The sequence below is a fragment of the Alligator mississippiensis genome, chromosome 9 (genome assembly GCF_030867095.1).
Source record: "Alligator mississippiensis isolate rAllMis1 chromosome 9, rAllMis1, whole genome shotgun sequence".
NCBI classification, from domain to species: domain Eukaryota; kingdom Metazoa; phylum Chordata; order Crocodylia; family Alligatoridae; genus Alligator; species Alligator mississippiensis.
Genome location: NC_081832.1, coordinates 72,374,836 through 72,392,558, shown reverse-complemented (window position 1 = coordinate 72,392,558; position 17,723 = coordinate 72,374,836). Strand labels below are relative to the sequence as shown.

The following is a 17,723-nucleotide window of genomic DNA, read 5'->3' as shown; positions in this document are numbered from 1 at the left end:
TGCAATGTGGCAGATCCATGTTGAAGATCTTTGCCCTAACAGCATAAAGCAGGGGCTTGAACCTGAGGGCGCATTTACACTGCATATGCACTTTATTAGGTAAAAACACCCTCAAACGCGCACCACTGCTGTGTGGCATGGTAAGTCTGTGGTGTAGACATGCCTGGAGTGTTACTCTTCCAGGTCAGTGTCCTAACTACCAGACAGGGTTGGGGATCTCTCACCTCCTCACACCAGTAATTCCATTGTGGACCTGAGAATCCATTTATGATTAACATTCAGTCAGAATGATATGTTATAAAAGGTTTTGGCATTGAGGAAATGGCATTCAAAAAAAGAAAAAAAAAAAAAAAAGGTTTAGTAAAGAAAATTACCAAGCAGGTAGCACAGAAAGGCTACAATCACCGAGTTATCTGTAAACTTAACTGTTACAATAAAAAACTTTGTACCTCTGTGCCGATTCATTTGAGAATCTTCTATTAAAAAAAAACCCCAAACATAGAGATGAACCCTCCTGTGTTTAATTGAGACAATAACACTTAGCAAACTTAGCAAAGCACAGTGTTGGCAACTCCTTGATAGTCAAATGATGGACTAAGTGAATGGGTTTCTATAGTTCATGAGTTCGATACCATCATATGTAAAATGCGATGAATAAGGAACAAGAATAGCGCTTGCAAAAATGCATTCTATATTCTTTCAACAGCTCTCTCGTAGAAAATTACATTTGAGGACACACCAGAGATTGCTGAAATGTTACAAATGGTTGATCCTCCTGTATGGCTGTGAAAGCTGGACACTTAAAAAAAGATTCACACCCATTAGGGTATTTGAATTTTCATTCTATAGAAGGGGGTTAAAAATCAGAGGCATAATCAAAATCACAAATCAAGAGATGCTGACAAGGGTCAATTTAGAAGGAACATGGCTACTTTTAATACTAAAATAAAAACTAAACCAAACAGAACCAGGAAGAAAGAGAATGCCAGCTCCATCAGAAACTCTTTAAGATGCATGATGCAAAAGTGGATAGGGAATGGACATTTTAAAGCTCTGCTGTGAAGTGAAAGATGGAAGACAGTGATCAGCCACTTCCAGGATTCAGACATAAGTTGAAACAGCAGTACTTATTATTTTGTACTCCTATGAGATAGCTAACTATTAGAATCTTTATTTTATGGCTTGATTGAGGAAGAGGTATTGTGGGTTATCCACCCAATCATTGGCAGAATTAGCAATAGAATAAGAGTCAAATTTCTATCTTTTTATGCCACTAGATAACACTCCCTCCTGACACAGCATAGCAATGCAGGTTAAGCAGGAAAATGTACAGACTTTGCTGATATTTCTGTGTTTGATATTATACAAATTTGTGGTTCTTTGCATCTTAAATTTGAATGTGCAAGCAGAATATGTAACAGTGCAACTGTAACATCCACAGCACAGTGCCCACACATTTAGAAAATGTAGCAGCATGACCACCTCCTCCCAAAGTATCTTGATTACATCCGTTTGAAGGCAAGAACATAGTAGACAGCAGTGGACTTGCCTTCACAATCTCTATGGCTTGGTTCTAGTCTAACAGTGGTCTATGGAATACAATTAGAGAACCATGTTTTAAAGTTCTGGTCCCTCATAGAATATAGTCTCAGATATACATATAGTAATTAATTTTCCAAGAATCTGAAAGAAAGAATAACAACCCCAACTCATAGACGTATCATACTACAATCATTACACAAGTGTTTATTTGCACTGTATTAATAAGACTGGTATAATGTGCAATGAGCCCTAGGATTATTTATACATTCCTTTATCACAGTTGTGATTATCTGATACTAAGGCCCCTACCACGTTATTCTTGAGACATAATTAAACAGTTAATCAAATTGTGACACAGCCATACATTAAAGGAATTAATGGCATCATAAAAAAAGGAACCAGCCACAAACATTATTCCACAAAAAATGTGTAATAACTTTGTGGCTGGTTCCTATCATGCCATTATTTGAACATATGGCCAGGTGCACCCCTGTGGCTGGGAGTCCACAGCTGATGGGGCTTGGGCTGCCAGCCTCAGGGACACATGTTGTGCCCCTGTGGCTGGAAACCAAGATCAGCTGACAGGGTTCCCAGCCAGAGGAGCACGTGGTGCCAGCAATAAGACATGATGGGATGATGGGATCTGAGGCTCTATCCCATGATCACGTCTCCTGCCATGAATGTGTGGCATGGCAGGAAATGCGATTGTGTGGATTGCACATCCCATCATAACTTTACCTGCACATCTAGCCAGGGCCTAAGGATCTGATTGGAGAGAAAGGAATAAGTGAATTAACTGCTGGTCTCAAATTAAAGTCCAGGGAGAACTTCAACTTACACAGCACAGTTGATTCTGCACTTGTGCTCCTTGGTGACAGAACACATGTAAGAGCCTCCCTTCAGGCAGTATGTTCTACCACGTACCATACATCCCTCTAGGGTTGGTGCCTAGGTGCCAGGAGGCCAATTCCTCAGCGACAGAAGACGATTTTTTACACACATTGTAGAACAGACCAGCGTTACTTATCACCTTCAGGTAGGTACGTTTCATGAGTGATGGTTGAAAACGGGACTGGGATATCAATGCTCCCCAGATGCATCTTTCCTCCCAACTTTGGGTGTAACAATACAATGGAAACTCAATCACTGAGTTGAATGACATTTTCAAAATATTTGCTGATCAATACCTGACAATAGGAAGATAGGTATCAAATGAAAGGCAAAATTCACTGACAGGCCATAGCCACAGAAAGAAGAAGAAAAGACAAGTGTAGAGAGATTGAACTTTAATTACTAAACCAACATTAAAAGACCTTGGTGTATTTACTTTGATCAAAAGTGAACTGAAGTGTAAGAAAATGTGAAAGAAATGAGGTTGTGCATATGATACCTTCTTAGCAGAGCCTCAGACGTTTCACTGTAAGTGAAGTGTTTATTATGCTGCATGAATTCTGAAAAATTCGCCTACTTATGCTTCCATTTTAATTTGAGAAGATTGCAACAATTATTTACAAGATAGTGCAATTAAACTTCTTTTATGAAGATGACAGTAACATAAAAATGTTAGATTTTTTAATGGCCTTATTGCACATCACTGCAACTCCATTTTTCTAAATTAAAAAAAAAAAAACCCTCCCAAATGATAGAGAACTTCAAAGTTGTCAGATAATTATTCAGATTAGCTTTTATTATTATGGTTTTATACAAATCTGTTTTATTAGATGGAATAATAATGGAAAGAAAAATAACTGTGATCCAATTAGTATTTTACTGACCTAGGTATTTAGGTTTATTGCAGATGAATATTTAATTAATTCACAAATACACATGTATTAGCATCCATGGATTTTTTTATCCACTGATTATGGAAAGTTGTTTTAACCTTGACCCCAGCCTTCAGCCTAAGTGGAGGATAGGACTCCAATTAGCTCCTATCCGGATAAAAAAACAAAATCTCTAGGCATATCAACTTTTCTTGCATGTCATTTATTATGATTGCCACTATATTTAAAAGTGAAACACCATGAAACAGATGGGGAAAAAGCAGTTAAGAGACAAAGGACCAAATTCTGCCAGTCCTCCTGTATGCCCACAGAGTTGTAAGGCTTTAACAGCAAAGGGTATTTTTAGGAAAAAAGAGTTGACTATTTTGCCTGAGATCCTACATGCTGGATTGCAGTGAAAGGAATGAAGGATCCTGCATTCTTCTGGCATCAGTGGAAACAACATCGAGTCCCATGACATTCTCCAAACCCTAGTAACTTTGATGGGAACAAGATGGGCACCATATGTAGCATGGACTGACCTTTGAAAATCTGTGAATGCTAGTTTCATGGTCACTGAAGTCAGAGATACTAAAAGAAAAATCAGTAACATTATTGACAAAACTAACAAGAGACCTCTTAATGCCTCCCAAAGCGCTAATGAAATTCTAGACATAGCAACCTATTGATCACCATCTTCAGCCAAGTGCATTAGCCACAGTACCATCATTGAGAGGGATGCCATCTCATCACCTTTAATGTGGCATTTTATTTTAAAGTTGGTTGCATGCAAACCCAGTAGAGAAGGTAATATTTTTCTTGTAATACAAGACAACCACATACATCTTGCCTGTGTGGCTGCTGTGGAACAGGAAGTACAATAGCTGCTCAGAATATATGTGATATCAGGAAGTTTGTTTCATGTGCAGTACTTGTGATAATTGTTCTCTGTTGACTTAGTCCACGTCTTAAAACAGTGCTGATTAATTGATGAGTTACATGCACAATTCATGCACAATTTTCCTATAAACCCCCCACCCCCTCTAAAACAAATACAATCACAGTCCAAAAAGAAATAGCGATATAAGTATTCAATAGAAATCACCCTGTGAAGCAAACTAATAGAAAAGATTCCATATAATACTAACATATTTATGTGGAGAGACAGGCAGGTATGGCACTGAACATCTCTTGCAAATAGGTTTATTTAGGCTGTTTCGAAAGAACATCTTAATCAAGGCTAACAGAAAATTGCAGGTTCAAAAATAATTGAAGGTTCTGTGATTTTCAGCCTGCCTTACAATTTTTCCATTACCTATCTATCTATCTTTTTTTTTTTTTTTTTTTGGAATGCTTATTAATTCTAGGCTACCTCTGCTTGCACAGCATGGGAAAGGCTAGAGTCTGAATTTAGCTGGAATAAGACAGGTACAATTCACTGAAGAGGCGGCGGCATTATGAACACAAATGCATACATTCGTATAGACAAGGTTCTACTGGGCACAAGTTCGACCTCGGCAGAGCTGCTGGATTGCGACGCTCCCAGGTTATGCATCGCTACAGGCTGGAATCTGTTCTGAACTGGTTATTTCTTACTCCGAAGAGTTGACATGTTCAGAGGTTTAATTTGCTGTTGCTGCTCAGCTCAGGGGTATTTTGGGGAATGGGGATGTACCTGAAATCAGTAGCATCACTCCAATCTACCTAAGTATATCTGAGAGCAGAGGGTAAACCATAGTTATCTGCTGTATGTACCGGGAGTGGGGAGGTCCTCTATATGCAAACCACAAAAGGGAGCATCTGCGGTAGGATTCCTTTGTCTTCTTGAGGCTTGCAGCTCAATGGTAGGGTGCGGGAGAGAAAGGGTAAGGCCGCCCTTTTAATAGGGGTTGGACTGGATGGCTTCCAGCGGTCCCTTCCAGCCCTGCTTCTTAGGATTCAAAATACATCGCCACGTACTACCCCTCCTCCCCCTGCTCAGTGTCCAGTCGCTGGGAGTACTTAGACTAAAAAAGGTTGAAAACCCCTGTCCTATCGAGTCTCCCTCTCTGTGGGAATTCTCCCCCTTGGGGAAGCAGTAGAAAACAAGAAGAATCATTGGCTGCAACAGTCCTGACAGGGCAGTTTTGCTAGAGCCGTATTGCCAGGTGTAGTATGAAGAAGAGGTCTAATCTGGCATGGCACTGGGTGCCAGGTGCTAACCCTCAGACAGGAGAGCCTCAGCATGTAACAGTAGGCTTAATACACAATTCCTCTCTTTCCTATTAATCTAACCCACCTGAGGTACTTTATGAAACAACAGGGAGCAGACGTTACGGGGCGGGCGGAGGCTGCCAGCGGGGCTATGTAATGTTGATGTCCTAATTATCCTAAGCATGTATAAGGCTTGGAAGCTGGTCCCAGGACTCACCTAGCACTTGTCAGCAAAATACCCGAGTGGCTCTACAAAACAGTCAGGTGTACATCTACACATGGGAAGCCTGATGGAAATGACCTCTCATATTGCCCCACAGGGCATTTTGCACACCGGGAAGGTGGTTGGGTCCAGCATTCAGCCCACAGCATTGCATTGTTAATGGCTTAGAACTTCATACAAGGCCTTGCAAGCAAAATAGCCAGGCTTCTACAGATGGTGAGGGAATCCACCCAAGACCAAAATACCCTGGGCCCAGGCTTTCCTTGATATGCATTTGTGGGACTGGGACATAGTTGCTGGTGGAGAAAAACTGGTATCCAAGACAGCTGAGTGCACTGGGAAGAAACTGCTAAATGACTTTTTTTGCAGTCTGAATGAGTTTCCCCTCCTAACAATTTCCATAATATGGTGCTTGTTAAAGACAGCTATAGAAAAGTTGGGATATTGTTGTAGGGCTGGAGTGTCTCTGTACAGTTGGAGTGTTGCCTAGAGACAGCTGACAGTTTTTGAAATAACGTGGACTCCTTATGGATGGTTCTGGAAATACTCAACCTCTAAGTATGAGTAAGGGTTTCTCCTCTTATTGTGTCCTTCTGTTGGGTTGTTATCCAGAATAATAATGATGATTCGGTAGTCCTAACATTTTGAATTCAGAGCATATGTATCTGCAGTACAAAAGTGCATCCCATTATTTCCACAGTTTCTATCTTTTGGGTAATGATGCTTTAAGAATGCCATATGGTAAACACATTGTACACTGTTCCAAATTTTTTCCAAAAACTTTAAACCTATCAAAAATTTTGTATTTGTGCACATTTGCAGAAAAATTAACAACACCTGTTTCCCTACTTAGGAATTTAGCATAGCTATTAAGGATAGAAGTGGCTCCCAGTAGAAATTAAATATAAGGCTTCCTGGGATTGAGTCTTTTTTTTTTTTTTTTTATTTAACAGCTTTCACTCATAATATTGGATAAACTCTTAATGAGTTAATTTATTGGCATATTTAATGAGATGTCCATTGTTAGTTATGTTTAATTGTTATGCCAAAACCTTTGAAATGAGAGCATTATGCTAAAAAAAATTAATCGATTCCTCCCCACTGCACACACAAGAATACTGTAAAAACATGTTAAGTCAGATCTGTCAGCTGCTTAAGAACTCTTAAATGACCTTGTCAAAAAAAATTTTTTTTTTATTTATTTTTTAAAAATCCTAACAAAACCTGCCCCTTATACTCCCTTTCTTCCTACCTTCTGCATCTTTGACAGACTCCAGTTCAATAATAATGACTACCAATCATTTCTGGGCTATAGGCTCCCCTGCTCTCTGCAGTTCTAATGGGTTGTTAGTACGGCTCAGCTGGCAGCACTCTCACCTTTGTATTGGATTCTCATAGGTTCAAGGCAAATACAAGAAACTGGGCAGGTTGAGGAGCTAAAAATAAATGAAGTAGAAGAATTCCACTAGATGCTGCCAAACTGTTATAGTTGCCTTCCTTGAGATAGCATGTTAAGCAAAGGTACCTTGTCTCAGTCTCCAGGGACTGCCTTCACCGAAGTTAGTAGCAATGTGTTTATTTGTAATATAAATTTATTTGTCCAATGTGAGAGGAAAAAAAGCAGATTTTTCTTCCTCTGCACTACAACCATTAGAAAACACAGACAGAAAAGACAACCTAAAAATGTAATTAGATATGCTCATCAAGTTTAAGTAAGGAAGACTGGTTCAGAAAAGAGCCAGGTGCCCTGTTCAGTCTTCCCTCAACCAAAAATGCTTGAAATACTGACCAGTCAATGGAGTAATGCTGATTTATGTCACTCTAGCTAACTTATAAGGCTGGATCCTCCACATGCCTTCATTAGGCTAAGTCCTAAGTGGAAGTGCAGTCTTGCTACTAGGCCCTAGTTCCTGACCTAACAGTCACATGATTCCAAAGTCAGCCTTATTGTTGCTTCAAGATAAAAAAAAAATCTGTAATGGGAATTTGATTAAGAAATTGATGATATGCATGTGAGAATGGTGTGTAGACCAGTCTCAAAATATGTTTCCAAATGATTCATTTTGTGTTGAAACAAATGGCACAACTCCCACAAACGTCATTGCCAGGAGACTGGGGTTCCTTTATCAGGCAATCTGATCGGGTTATTTGGACCCAAGAACTGGAGAATTCCCCAAACCCCCAATGCATGAATAATGGAAGCTTTTCTAAAGGCAAATTTACAGTAGACTGGGCCCTGCCCCTGGGATTATGAGAAGCAATTAACACTGGAATGTGAAAATGAACTGCATGGAGCTTAATTTCAGGAGGGAAAAGATTAAAAAGAAAGAATTTTTAAAAATAAATTATCTTACTGTTGGTAGTGTCCCTAAGAGCTCTAGAATAAGTTCTTCCTACTGTTCCATTTCCTTTATTTGGAAACTGCTAGATAACAAGCCTATTATGGATTATGTGGAAATGAAAAGGGAGCAAGCATTCCTTTCCTTTTGTCTCAACATTTGCTCTTCAAATTATGTATAATTTTAACTGAGGTTTAATATTCACAAAATCCAAATTTTATACTTCAAGGCTGTACAAACTTCATGTTTTTGTTTTCAGGAAAGGTCATCTGTTTCTCGATGGCCCACTAACTATGAAGTTGCATGCAACAGCACTGAGGCTCATCTAGCATTTTTTAAGTGTTAAACTGAACTATGCTCCTAGCAGGTAAATGAATGTCTTATCTGGGTAAAAAAAATGGTAGCGTTGGACTAAAGGTACATGGACCTGAACTAAGCAACTCTGTTTTTTATTTTTATTTCTAGAATCCCTATTTTTTGCACAAGAAACTTTTAGAATATGAAATAATAGCTCATTATAAGAGCTCTTTCAGGGTGAATTTTGCTGATGTACAGAAAGGCAGCGAAAGGTCATGTAAATCCTGATCCGATTAGAATACTTACGATGGCTTTAACTGCTGCACGGTTCTTTGTGGGAAGAGTGAATAACCACCCCCCACAGCCCCAAAGAGCCTTGTTCAGTCACTTCTTCCAAAGATAGACCTTTCCATGGTCTAGAAACAAAGATTGCACAATAAAAGTAAAAACCAAGCCCTTTCTTTCTAAAGGGACAGGTTTTATGTTGATTGGTATCCTTATGTAATTTTAGATTTTCTAACACGATTTGTACTTTTGCCCAGAGTCAGAAAAATCAACAACACCGTGAATAATCTTAGAGCAAGACTGTTCAAGATCTCAGTGGTGATTTTATTTTTCTCTTGAGAAGTTCAAAAGGGTCACAAAAGGGGAAATTTTCAAGAGCACCTGACAGATTTAAGAACACGAGTCCCATTTAAAGTCAATGAGTTTTGTGCCTCCAAATCCCTTAGGTGCTTTTGAAAATCTCCCCCAAAGACTCTTATAAAAGCTTGAGTTACAGAGACACAGTTTGACAAAAGCAGCATCTTTCCTTGTTTTCCCACATGGAAATTCCATTCCCCTTCTGTTCTGTTGTCTCGTTCTCTCTCGTACACACTTACTGCACATACACAAGTGCACACAGATATAGGGAAGAGATCAGATGCTCATATTACCATAAAAGACTTTAAAGGTTGTCAGAGACCCTTGAGCTCCTAAAACACAGGAGCTGTTCTGAAGATCCCAACTCCAGCTGGCCAGACTATCTGCAACATCCTTTCTTTTTTCTTCTGTACATAAACACAAATAAATGCCAACGCTCAAGTCTGAAATATAAGCAATGTTTCATTTCCCTCACCTCTTGCTCTAGGCCAGGGGTAGGCAACCTGGGCACACATGCCAGAGAGTGGCATGTGAAGGCACTCTGCTTGGCATATGCACCTTGGGGTGGACAGAAAGGGAGGAGCAAGGGGTGCATTACCACAACAAGGATCGGGCCCCTCATGGCTCCCCCCTGTCCAGCCCTGGCACACAAACGTTTCACAAGTTGAGGTTGTGAGTGATACCTATAAAATGATATTTAGAGGTTTGTTTTTAGGAATTAGCTTGTAGGTAGAGTAAATATTGCATTTGAACAATGGTCCAGGGGAATGGCAAGGGCTAGTTGTTTTCTAAAAGTCTGTTTGTGATAAAGTCTCACGTTCTCAGACTGTGTCTGAAGCTAGCAGACAGGCATCCCAAGAAACTGAAGATATGTAACACGCTGTTCCCTGAAAACCTATAACAAAGATAAGGGACTCTGCAGTGTTGGCATTAGCTCACAGTGACCAACTGCAAAGCCCCTGGGATTTCTAGTTTTGGTAAAATGATCAAATTAGGAGGCTGGGCATGTCCAAATTAAGACACTGGTAAATGACCAAATTAAGATATATGCATGTAATGGGTTTGTGGAAACACATGCTTCTGACTACAAGGAAACCAATCAGCGGTACCTGGGAATGAAGAGTCATCAGAGGAGAAAGACTACAAAAGGAGAGATTTCAGAGCAGCAGGGGGCTCCCAGAGGGGAACCCAAGGCCAACATGGACAGAGGATGCACCATTATCTTATCTCACCTACCCCACTGGGTTGGGGGTGGGGAAGGCCCTTGACCTTCAAGGCTGCTGACACCTGTCATTCAAGCAAAAACCACAGGGTAGAATTCATGTACTAGCCAGGCGTACCATTCTCCTTGTGAAGCCTTAGGAACTGGTAGCTAAGTAGAATTAGGGTGGTTATTCTGTTCACTTTGCCTGTATTACTCTTATCTGCTATCACCATATACCAATAAAATATGCCTATTATCAAATGGAAGAAGTTGTGGTGGTCTGAGGGCTTGGGTCTACTCAGAACAAGGTATCTGGGTCATAAATCCAGCACCAACAGTGCATGTTTTTGGCACTGTCCCCAAAAAAACTTTGCCCACCCCTGCTCTAGACTTTTACTTGGTACTCCCTGTCATGTCATATCTCTTCTGCTTCCTTCATCATTACTGATCCTTTCTTCTCATTCATTCTATTACTCACACCTATTACTTCTTTTCTCCAACCTATTCCATATACTCCCATGTTTATTTGTGCTAAAAGTGGAAGACAGAAGGGCAGAGGGAGAGCAAGAAACAAGATGAAGGAAAGGCAATCATCATCCCAAGTCCATCTATGAAGAGGGAAAGCTTTGGTGTTCCCCTCACTGAAGGCACTACTCAAAGCGACTTAGTTGGGGATCATGGCTTTCTTGTTCTGACACAGACCTACATCAATGGCTGGATTTTGTTCTCACTTATGCTGGTATGAGTCTGGAGTAACTTCATGGAAACTGGTAGAGTTACCCAGCATGAAACCAGTGTAGCTGGCGCTGGAGCTCTGTACAATGCACATATGCATTTTCTTGCCAGCAGGGTCTTTATTCAGAATACACTCTGCATAGCATTGCGTACCATGTGCGCATCAATTTTATCTCTTGGGTTAATTGTGCTCATCTCCCTTTGCTAATCAATTGGGAAAAATTGGTTACACAAATTACAGCAGTGTTCTAAGGCATGCACCAACTTCCCATCCTTCCCTGTGTTTTAACAATTTATGGTGATGGTTTTAAGAGTTATAGAATAAATCTCCACATGATATAAGGCCTCATTACCTTAGAGACTGTCTTTTACCCCATGCAATTTTGTGGCACTGAGGTCATTGAAAGCACTCCAGCCACTATCCAATGGTTTAAAATCACAAAACTACAGGAGGCTGGTCAGTCTCAGAGGCAACCATATGATTCTCAATTCATTTTTGTTTCAGTTCATTACAATCTCAATCAACTATCAGGTCATACTTCCGTGTTCATTTGTTTCGTTCTCTGTTCTTACCCTTGGGAGAGGAATATGATGACATGATTTGCTGGGAAAGATTCATGACTAGGAATTCAGTGGGTGAAGGGAGAATTCCTGCATTTGTATGTTGGGTAGCCAAAAAAAATTTTTTTGATCTTAAAAAATATTTTTCTATGCAGCCAGAATACTGGATGGATGCATTTTAATAAATAATTTGAAATTGAGAGTGGTGCAATACTTCACCCATTTCTGACTATTGAAAGCTCATCACAAAAATGTTAGATTAGGATAGGTAGTCTACATGTATTTTCCTCTTCTGTTAGAGGCCATCACACACACATTCAAAGGTAACAACCTACAGGTATACCACGCGCATTCTGTCCAGGAGTAAATGGACTGCTGCTAACTGTTGGGCTATTTGGGACGAAGTTATCAGTTGCTATCACTCAATCAATAATTTCAGACATACATGCTTATTGTAAGGAGAATACAACAACTATCTACTTTGAATTCTCTGGAAAAGAAATGCAGAGTCACTTGCAAGGAGACACGGCAGTCACAGTAGGATCAGAAAGATTAGCAATTTGAAAGCAAGGCAATTACAAATAAGAAACAGGAAAACAGACATAATTAAAATGCTAAAAAAACAAAGACATTAGTGTTTCAGGAAATGCAAGATAATAAACAGCTACAAGTAATACTGAGTATAAACAGAAGCATATGGAATATTTATTTAACATCAAGTTACATGTAAATACAGAATTAAAAGAAAAGCAGGAACTAAACGATGGCTAATTTTTTTTTTTTTTTTTTTTTACATTCTGAGTTTAACTGTTTGTTCAATAATATGCCTGCCTAATTTCCTCAAACACCATTACTGAATATGAAAGCACAATTAACATCCAAGGAATTACTTCACCATCTAACTGGTCATTTTAATCAGGGTGAGTGACATTCACCCTCCTCCAAGAGTCAAGCAAAAAGCTAACGTATCACATCTGAAAAGTCTTCCAAAGAGTACTTAAGAGGTGACGTAAAGCCCTGTGCTGAATTCTTTCCATGGAAATGAATTTCATGTTAATTGTTTTGACTGGTATAATTATGTATTTCTGAATATCTGGCCATAGGGCTGCATCTAGAAAGAAATCGATGACAAATTCTATGACACACAAGGATAGTAGGTATCACAAGGGTACTGTTTCAATTGAAATAGTATGCTTCTGGCAGCTCTAGAATTTGAGACTTGACATGAATGAACCAATACTAGTCAGAGAAACTTGGGATCATATAGCCAATAAAGTGCTCTAAGCTGTGAAATAGGTTAATGATCTATCTGACATTTGCTGGATATAATCCACTAGTTTCAACTGTCCTAGCAGGCATTTTGTGCACTACAATTAAAAAAGATTTGTTGCACTGCACACCAGGAAAGTATCTAAAAGACAGAGATGCTGTTGGCCCAGTCTTTCTGCAATGCACATGAGTATCTACTGTATGCAAAATGGGCAAAAATTGTGTTCAGTGAAGCAAAAAAACAGGATGAAGCTATTCTAAAAATATACTTTTTAGCAAGAATCAAATGAAAAGCACCCTCCCCTTCCCCCAGGGCTTCATCCCTTTGAGAATACACCATGGTATAGCTGCACATCCCAGAGCACAACTACTCTACATTTCTGAATATTGATTACCATGGTAAAATGGCGCATTCTGGACTTTATAATGGCCTATCATCTTTTGCACTGCTTTCCTGACTGCCTTTCCAGTAAAATGCATTGCCATGCTTTTCTTTATTTCCACCATTCCTTATTGAACTGACATCAACTGTCAAGCCTGACACAGGTAACAATATCAGGGCTTTTACTGCGTCCACTGACATTTGGCTGTGATCTCCAAGACAAATTAATTCTGCTACCCAGTCCGAAAAGTGTATTATGTTCTCTAAATGTCAATATATCATCTGTAAGACCTCTCTGTTCACCACTGCTCTCCACATAGCCACTTAGCAGGACCTACAGGTTTCTTGTCCTGCCATACCTGTTGTTTCCAATCTGTTATCCTGGCTAGGTCAGAGAGAGCGTTCTGTTTCTTGAGCCTGCTCTTGGTTGCAGGAATACTCTGCTACATTAGACTCCTTAGACTGCTGACTGGCTTTGTTTAAGGCTGCAAAGTTTGCGCAGGCAGTTTCATTTCTGCAATACACTTTGTGACTGCTCTATCAGTGTCCTACTGCCAAAACTGACATTACTGTGCATTAGCCAGCTCTTTGCAATCTTCCTGCTTGTCTCGACACATCAGGGAGTACGTAGTTTTATACAGGTTGCATCCTTTCACTTGAGAACATTTTCTCCTTATATTCTTTGCCTCTACAAACTTCTGGACACAAGAGTATGCTCAGGTTCCACGTGTCATATTTTAAACATCCTTTGTAATGCCAATTTGATTCAGTTGCTAACATGCACCTTTGAATTATGGGTCCTGGTTTCAAATCTCAATGCAAGATATTTGTGCACAAACATTGCTGAAAACTGCAGTGAAGTATATTAACAGAATGATAAATTGCTGGAGGCATCTTCTATCAATTAAGACACTGCTTCCACAAGTAAACATTTTATTACATAACTTATTTGTCACAGTAGTATTAGAAGTGAACAACATTTGACAGAACAGCAAAGTATGCCTTCAACTTCTTCCCTCTTAAGCACCATATTTTCCAGATTCAATAAATCATCTAGGGCTACTTGTTTGTGCTTTATGTACCGTGCATTATTTTTCATTTGACTCATCTACACAGGGAAATGTTAACAACGTAGATATACTGGCATGGTCATGTCTTTCCTATTCCTACATTAAAGTGTGCTTTCACAGATGCCGGTATAATTCTATAAAATTAGCACATTTTCCCAGGTAGACAAGTCCTAATAGATGATAGGAGTATCCCCAAACTTGACAACCGATAGGGATAAGGAAAGTACCAAATGTCTTAAGTGTCCTTGTTAGTATCAAATATGAAATCAGACATACAGCAGCATTTTGACTTCTCAACCGATCCTTAGTGCATCTCTGAGAAAACTGCCACTGATTTCAAATAATGTACACTTCATTGTTAGATAATAAAAGCAATAAAATAGTCATTTAACAGGACAACTAAAGTATGCTAAATTACTCATTTTAGTTTGCATGCTAGATCTTTCCCAATTACGAAGAACCTTTTAAGCACGTAGTTTACCACCAAATACAAATAGGACTGAAAGATCATTAAAAAAAATAGCTATCAGCCAACTCCTCTGATTCAAACCACCCCAGAATGTGAACAAAATTAGACACAGGAACTACATACTGATTAGCGAGAGAGAGCGAGCGAGAGAGACACACAAGACACAGAGAATGTGCATATCATGAAATAGCTTTAAAAAGAGCATAGTCAATAAAATTACTACCTTTACCTTGATCAAAGGGCTTGTTTGGATTCCAGTTTCTGAAATAATCATCCTGAATGGGGGAGAAAGTATAACATTTAGAAAATACTTATCCAATCTTCCCATTACAACCTTGAAAAAAAACAGACTAATCCTGCTACTGCCTTCTTGCTTTCTAAGAAAATCCTCTCACCCCCATATAAGATAAAAAACCACTAGCAGGATAATGTTCTAACAGTTAATTAACAACTTTAAAAACTTCTGATAAGGGAGGGTTCCAGGGTTGAGCACTTTAGTCAATTCCTTTCTCAAGCCTGGATTTTTATTAAATAATTTCTATAAACCCCACTTCATTTCATAGCGTCTCACAATAGGAAGTGACCACGTATGGTAATAATGCAAAAATTATGTTGCTTAGAGAAAGTAATCAGTGCCAAACTGGAGTGCCATGGTAACAACATGCAAGTGTAAGTCTTCCTTCCCCCCAAATCCTTTGAGCTCAGTGCAACTCCTCCATATTTACAGTGGTATAATGCAGCACAATTAAGATACTTACAGATGTGCCCCCCCCAACAGTGCTTTACTTTCAGCTCAGCATGCCCGAGTCAAGCACAGCACATGCCCAGAAGAGGAACTGCGTTAGTTTGACCCAGTTTGCCCAGCGCCTGTATAGGGGCTTTTTAGTGCTTTTATCGAATAACCGATTCAGACACTGTGGAGCCGGGTCAATCTGACACGATTCTTCTTTTGGTAATGCACTGGGGGGAGGGGGGGGTACACATCTGTCAGCATCCTAAATTCTAAACTTTAACTATAGCAACCCTTAGTAGCATTGATGTAAGTCTGTATTTCTGCCAGTATTCAGATTATGAAATCCCATCTTCTTTTGGAGTTTATAAATCAGCTGTGCAAACATGTGGCTCTGTTTTTTTCTTTTTTTTTTTTTTTAATCTAACTTCGGTTCTCTCTTAATTTAGAAGAGAGAACGTAGGACCTGTCTTAAGAGACAAAGTTGCTAGTGGGTCTGACCCTGTTTCCAAATAAAAGGTTGTAAATCTCTTGGCAGAAAGCACAGAAAACCCCATCGTGCCTCTGACCAATTTGTATTCTGTACACCTAGCAAACGTTTGTATAATGGCTACATCTCTCTCACTCCAGCAGGCCACCAACTTGGGACCCAAAGTATATGGATTCAAGCACAAGCCCCTATAACTGTTTTTTTACCATACTCGATATAGCTTCCTCCATCTTTTTGAGGGGAAGTGATCAAAACCAAACAAGCTATTTGAGGTGAAGATGCACCTGCATTTATACAAATGACATTACAATTTTTGGCATACTATTCCTGGTCCTTTCTTAATTCATCCATTTTTCTATGTTCATTTTTGACAAGTGCTGATCCTAGATGTCTTTATAAAGCTGCTTCAAAAGATGCCTAGATATTTTTGTTCCCCCTGAGAGGGTAATTCAGAATCCATCAGCATGAATAAGGAGTTTAACTTAACTTATTTCTTCCATAGAATCTTTGTCTCCAGGACAGTGAATGCCATCTCCCCTCCTGTTACCCAATCGCTGAGTTTTATTTGTTCATGCTGGTGATCATCTTTGCCTTATACTAACTTAAATCATTCTGTGTGATGGGGAGCTGGTAGCAAAGCTCATCCCATGGGCCAGACGGCATCCATTAGACTTAGCATACAGAGCTACTGAAGGAGAGGGCAGATCTGGGAGTTCCCAAAGTCATTCTTCTTTGATGTACCTAGATCCTCCCCTGGAATGCCTACGCAGGCAAGGGGAAGCATCTGCCATTATGGGAAGCGAAGACAGCTTGCTGTCATGGCCTCTTGCCAAGCAATTGTAAAGTTATTGCTGTGAGCATCCTTTGGGGGGCTTCACCTACTCCAAGAGGAGGATAGTTGGGTTGCTCCACTGAGTCCTGGGAGAGCAAAATCAGCCTGATACTGGCACAGTAAATGGGGAGTTTGTTTTCTTGTGACATCCCCCTTGCTCCTGCATTAGAAACAAGGAAACTTGCCCAGAGAGACACCTTGGCCAGTTATGATGTTCAAAGCTAACACTAAAGATGATTATTTACCATTCATTTTATGGACGTCAGGAAAGCATTTTAATTGTTGTCTTCTAGAGGTCAGGACTGGGTACCCAGGACTGAGTCTCATCCTTGCCTTTGACTTGCTTAGCTTTGTTAAGTTGAAAGTCTCATTTTGATACAAGGTGGGGGGCACATCTAGACGTGTGTTTTACTGCAAAGTTGACTAATTAGCTCCACAGTAAAGCATCAGTCAACACATTCGTCTGTATTAGGACACAGTAAACTAATTAACACCTCTGTAGGACAGTAATGTCCGGGACAAGTACTATCCTACAGTGGAGTAATTATGTGCACTCAAACAGACATAGAGACTGACCGGGGCTGCCTGAGGCACAAAGGTGCTACAGTACAGGGACTGCCTGCTGCCTAGCCCCACACTGTAGCGTCCTCATGTACTGGGCAGCCCCTCCGCTGCCTGACACTGCCACCTGAAACCCAGGGCTCACCCCCTGGGCTCCCCTGCCAGCGCAGGGTTGCTCCGCAATGACTCAGATTGTTGCAGTCCCAGGTGCATGTGAAGATACTGCATCTGGGAAGCAGCTGACTCCAGCATGAACTACGCCAGAGGTTATTCAGATGCATTAATAGCATGTGTAGATGAGCCCAGTGTCTAACTGTAACCAGCATGAACTGCACCCACCTTACTGCCAAATGTATAGCTTATTAATCACTTTTGATATATTTTTTTTCACCTCAGTCATTTTTTTGGTAGCAAAATATTC

General features: G+C 40.0%; 1 protein-coding gene across 1 annotated transcript in view; it reads right to left on the bottom strand.

The window, feature by feature from the left end:
• SPOCK1 (SPARC (osteonectin), cwcv and kazal like domains proteoglycan 1) overlaps window positions 1-17,723 on the bottom strand; it is a 498,679-nt gene that overhangs the window by 301,679 nt on the left and 179,277 nt on the right. The window contains exon 3 of the mRNA XM_006261659.4: window positions 14,919-14,964. Coding sequence (XP_006261721.2) covers window positions 14,919-14,964 — 46 coding nt within the window. The remainder of the gene's footprint in view (window positions 1-14,918; window positions 14,965-17,723) is intronic.